At 46.5% G+C, this 6162-nt stretch overlaps 1 protein-coding gene across 1 annotated transcript in view; it reads left to right on the forward strand.

Annotated features, from left to right (window-relative positions):
- The first annotated feature begins 3578 nt into the window (after positions 1-3578).
- Positions 3579-6162, forward strand: part of ylpm1 (YLP motif containing 1) — a 44971-nt gene continuing 42387 nt past the window's right edge. The window contains exon 1 of the mRNA XM_063001516.1: positions 3579-4263. Within this exon, the coding sequence (XP_062857586.1) occupies positions 3790-4263 (474 nt within the window). The 5' untranslated portion in view covers positions 3579-3789. The remainder of the gene's footprint in view (positions 4264-6162) is intronic.

A 6162-nucleotide genomic window follows, 5' to 3' on the forward strand; every position in this document is an offset into this window, starting at 1 on the left:
ATGGTGCTGTTTATATAATAGTGGAGGGTCGAGCAGTAGAGCACTAGATAGGGAACATGGTGCTGTTTATATAATAGTGGAGGGCCGAGCAGTAGTGCACTAGATAGGGAACATGGTGCTGTTTATATAATAGTGGAGGGCCGAGCAGTAGTGCACTAGATAGGGAACATGGTGCTGTTTATATAATAGTGGAGGGTCGAGCAGTAGAGCACTAGATAGGGAACATGGTGCTGTTTATATAATAGTGGAGGGCTGAGCAGTAGAGCACTAGATAGGGAACATGGTGGTGTTTATATAATAGTGGAGGGTCGAGCAGTAGAGCACTAGTTAGGGAACATGGTGCTGTTTATATAATAGTGGAGGGCTGAGCAGTAGTGCACTAGATAGGGAACATGGTGCTGTTTATATAATAGTGGAGGGTCGAGCAGTAGAGCACTAGATAGGGAACATGGTGCTGTTTATATAATAGTGGAGGGCTGAGCAGTAGTGCACTAGATAGGGAACATGGTGCTGTTTATATAATAGTGGAGGGTCGAGCAGTAGAGCACTAGATAGGGAACATGGTGCTGTTTATATAATAGTGGAGGGCTGAGCAGTAGTGCACTAGATAGGGAACATGGTGGTGTTTATATAATAGTGGAGGGTCGAGCAGTAGAGCACTAGATAGGGAACATGGTGCTGTTTATATAATAGTGGAGGGTCGAGCAGTAGAGCACTAGATAGGGAACATGGTGCTGTTTATATAATAGTGGAGGGCTGAGCAGTAGTGCACTAGATAGGGAACATGGTGGTGTTTATATAATAGTGGAGGGCTGAGCAGTAGTGCACTAGATAGGGAACATGGTGCTGTTTATATAATAGTGGAGGGTCGAGCAGTAGAGCACTAGATAGGGAACATGGTGCTGTTTATATAATAGTGGAGGGCTGAGCAGTAGTGCACTAGATAGGGAACATGGTGGTGTTTATATAATAGTGGAGGGTCGAGCAGTAGAGCACTAGATAGGGAACATGGTGCTGTTTATATAATAGTGGAGGGCTGAGCAGTAGTGCACTAGATAGGGAACATGGTGCTGTTTATATAATAGTGGAGGGTCGAGCAGTAGAGCACTAGATAGGGAACATGGTGCTGTTTATATAATAGTGGAGGGCTGAGCAGTAGTGCACTAGATAGGGAACATGGTGCTGTTTATATAATAGTGGAGGGCCGAGCAGTAGAGCACTAGATAGGGAACATGGTGCTGTTTATATAATAGTGGAGGGCCGAGCAGTAGAGCACTAGATAGGGAACATGGTGCTGTTTATATAATAGTGGAGGGTCGAGCAGTAGTGCACTAGATAGGGAACATGGTGCTGTTTATATAATAGTGGAGGGCCGAGCAGTAGTGCACTAGATAGGGAACATGGTGCTGTTTATATAATAGTGGAGGGCCGAGCAGTAGAGCACTAGATAGGGAACATGGTGCTGTTTATATAATAGTGGAGGGCCGAGCAGTAGTGCACTAGATAGGGAACATGGTGCTGTTTATATAATAGTGGAGGGCCGAGCAGTAGAGCACTAGATAGGGAACATGGTGCTGTTTATATAATAGTGGAGGGCTGAGCAGTAGTGCACTAGATAGGGAACATGGTGCTGTTTATATAATAGTGGAGGGTCGAGCAGTAGAGCACTAGATAGGGAACATGGTGCTGTTTATATAATAGTGGAGGGTCGAGCAGTAGAGCACTAGATAGGGAACATGGTGCTGTTTATATAATAGTGGAGGGTCGAGCAGTAGAGCACTAGATAGGGAACATGGTGCTGTTTATATAATAGTGGAGGGTCGAGCAGTAGAGCACTAGATAGGGAACATGGTGCTGTTTATATAATAGTGGAGGGCTGAGCAGTAGTGCACTAGATAGGGAACATGGTGGTGTTTATATAATAGTGGAGGGTCGAGCAGTAGAGCACTAGATAGGGAACATGGTGCTGTTTATATAATAGTGGAGGGTCGAGCAGTAGAGCACTAGATAGGGAACATGGTGCTGTTTATATAATAGTGGAGGGCTGAGCAGTAGTGCACTAGATAGGGAACATGGTGGTGTTTATATAATAGTGGAGGGCTGAGCAGTAGTGCACTAGATAGGGAACATGGTGCTGTTTATATAATAGTGGAGGGTCGAGCAGTAGAGCACTAGATAGGGAACATGGTGCTGTTTATATAATAGTGGAGGGCTGAGCAGTAGTGCACTAGATAGGGAACATGGTGGTGTTTATATAATAGTGGAGGGTCGAGCAGTAGAGCACTAGATAGGGAACATGGTGCTGTTTATATAATAGTGGAGGGCTGAGCAGTAGTGCACTAGATAGGGAACATGGTGCTGTTTATATAATAGTGGAGGGCCGAGCAGTAGAGCACTAGATAGGGAACATGGTGCTGTTTATATAATAGTGGAGGGCCGAGCAGTAGAGCACTAGATAGGGAACATGGTGCTGTTTATATAATAGTGGAGGGTCGAGCAGTAGTGCACTAGATAGGGAACATGGTGCTGTTTATATAATAGTGGAGGGCCGAGCAGTAGTGCACTAGATAGGGAACATGGTGCTGTTTATATAATAGTGGAGGGCCGAGCAGTAGAGCACTAGATAGGGAACATGGTGCTGTTTATATAATAGTGGAGGGCCGAGCAGTAGTGCACTAGATAGGGAACATGGTGCTGTTTATATAATAGTGGAGGGTCGAGCAGTAGTGCACTAGATAGGGAACATGGTGCTGTTTATATAATAGTGGAGGGTCGAGCAGTAGTGCACTAGATAGGGAACATGGTGCTGTTTATATAATAGTGGAGGGCCGAGCAGTAGTGCACTAGATAGGGAACATGGTGCTGTTTATATAATAGTGGAGGGCTGAGCAGTAGTGCACTAGATAGGGAACATGGTGCTGTTTATATAATAGTGGAGGGCTGAGCAGTAGTGCACTAGATAGGGAACATGGTGCTGTTTATATAATAGTGGAGGGTCGAGCAGTAGTGCACTAGATAGGGAACATGGTGCTGTTTATATAATAGTGGAGGGTCGAGCAGTAGAGCACTAGATAGGGAACATGGTGCTGTTTATATAATAGTGGAGGGCTGAGCAGTAGTGCACTAGATAGGGAACATGGTGCTGTTTATATAATAGTGGAGGGTCGAGCAGTAGAGCACTAGATAGGGAACATGGTGCTGTTTATATAATAGTGGAGGGCTGAGCAGTAGTGCACTAGATAGGGAACATGGTGCTGTTTATATAATAGTGGAGGGCTGAGCAGTAGTGCACTAGATAGGGAACATGGTGCTGTTTATATAATAGTGGAGGGTCGAGCAGTAGAGCACTAGATAGGGAACATGGTGCTGTTTATATAATAGTGGAGGGTCGAGCAGTAGTGCACTAGATAGGGAACATGGTGCTGTTTATATAATAGTGGAGGGCCGAGCAGTAGTGCACTAGATAGGGAACATGGTGCTGTTTGAAACGTGCAGTTAATCGCCGATGCGCGCTGACGTATTAGTGGACGCGGTGACGTGTTTCTTTCGGGGACAGCGTTAGCTCGGTGGCTAACACCGTACAGTGTGCATTAGCAAGGCGGCGTTGATGTTATAAAGCGGTTATTTAATCATTATTATGTGATTATAAGATGAATTCCGTGTGATTTCTGGTGATCTGTTTGTTATAGATGTTATAGCGCGTTATAACCGCTGCTCTGTGGAACTGGGTTTGATTAATAACACCGCTGTGACCGATTCTATGCTAAGCTAGCCGGGCCGCGCTGCAGCATGTTTCCCGGCTGGATGGGCATGTTCGGCGGACCGGGAGCGCAGCCTCCTCCCCGGAATAACGCTCCACCCCGCGGCCCGCAGCCTGCCCCGGGTCACGGTGCGTACGGAGCTCCTGCGGCCAACTTCTCCAGCCTCCAGGAGCAGCACCTTCAGCAGATGCAGCAGCTCCAGCAGCTCCACCAGAGGCAGCTCCAGTCCGTCCTGCACTACAACAATAACAACAGCAGCTTCAGCAGTGCTGCTCCACCGTGGCATGGAGCTCCTGCTCCTGGGTTCTCCTCTGCTCCTCACCCCAGAGCTCCTGCTCCACCTGAACCTCCCAAAAGCAGCCCGGTACCTCCACCCAAAAACGAGAACAATCACAAACCACCCAGCAGTGTGGAGAGTGCTCTTCCAGAACCTCCAGCACCTCCTCAAGCTCCTGCAGAACCCACACAGCAGCAGAGTGACCTGTCCTCCATGTCCCTGCAGGTAATCCATCATCCTTCATCCTTCATCCTTCTCTTCATGAGTCACAATCACACTCTGCACATTAACCCTGAGTCTCCAGGATCTTCTCCGGAGGCTGAACCAAAGGGTTCCGGTTCTGGTGTAGGGTTCTGGAGTGGGTGTCAGGGATCTGTGCCAGAGCACCAGGTTTATTTACGTTGGGTTCCTGTACTGGTCGAGTCTGATGTGATAAGAGCAATCAGAGGAGAATCAGTTCTTCGAAGAACCAAAGAAACCAGCACCAGTGACATCATCGTGTCTAGAACACGCAGTACTCAAGAGACTCCTAGTAATAAATATAGTGGCGTGGACCAGAAGCTCCATGATGGATCCATTAGAAGACCATCTGAGGAACATATAACCGGTACTATGACTTCCTAGCTCCTGGCTTCTCTGTGCCCATATAAATAGGGCTAGCCTGACTGTACCTATTAAAACGTACATGGAACAGTAGTCTCTTGCGAGGAAAACCCAAACGTTCACCTCAGATGTTGTCAAGAGCCTCCAAAATTCAGATCTGCTCTTAGTTAGAATCTGCTGAGACTTACAGTTGTGACTGAATACAATGTAAAGCCTGAGGGCCTTGCTTAGGGGCCCAACACCTTCCTCAGAGGCTTGAACCTGCAACCCATTGCACTAAGCTAGCACTGCTGTTTGTGACGGAGCAGTATTACTGTCCACAGTCAGATGAGCTTTACGTGGTTGGTTTAGAGGCTGCAGTGCAGGAGAGAAGTGTGTGTGTGTGTGTGTGTGTGACGCCATAAAACGTCAAACATTCGTGGAAATTCCGATTAGAATTTGGCTTAATGTTTGAATCAATAATTGAAGCGATTGCTCTATATGGCAGTGAAGTTTGGGGTTCGCTTACACACCATCAATTCCATAATTGGGACAAACTTCCATTAGAGACCCTGCACACAGAGTTCTGTACAACCATCCTAAAGGTGCACAGACACACCACGAACACACACAGATACACCACTAACACACACAGATACACCACTAACACACACAGATACACCACTAACACACACAGATACACCACTAACACACACCCATACACTAATAACACACACAGATACACCACTAACACACACAGATACACCACTAACACACACCCATACACTAATAACACACACAGATACACCACTAACACACACAGATACACCACTAACACACACAGATACACCACTAACACACACCCATACACCACTAACACACACAGATACACCACTAACACACACCCATACACCACTAACACCCACCCATACACCACTAACACACACCGACACACCACTAACACACACAGATACACCACTAACACACACCCATACACCACTAACACCCACCCATACACCACTAACACACACCGACACACCACTAACACACACAGATACACCACTAACACACACAGATACACCACTAACACACACCCATACACTAATAACACACACAGATACACCACTAACACACACCCATACACTAATAACACACACAGATACACCACTAACACACACCCATACACCACTAACACACACAGATACACCACTAACACACACCCATACACCACTAACACCCACCCATACACCACTAACACACACCCATACACCACTAACACACACAGATACACCACTAACACACACAGATACACCACTAACACACACCGATACACCACTAACACACACAGATACACCACTAACACACACCCATACACCACTAACACACACCCATACACCACTAACACACACAGATACACCACTAACACACACCCATACACCACTAACACACACCCATACACTAATAACACACACAGATACACCACAAACACACACCCATACACTAATAACACACACAGATACACCACTAACACCCACCCATACA

Source organism: Trichomycterus rosablanca, chromosome 9, assembly GCF_030014385.1.
Source record: "Trichomycterus rosablanca isolate fTriRos1 chromosome 9, fTriRos1.hap1, whole genome shotgun sequence".
Classification (NCBI taxonomy): domain Eukaryota; kingdom Metazoa; phylum Chordata; class Actinopteri; order Siluriformes; family Trichomycteridae; genus Trichomycterus; species Trichomycterus rosablanca.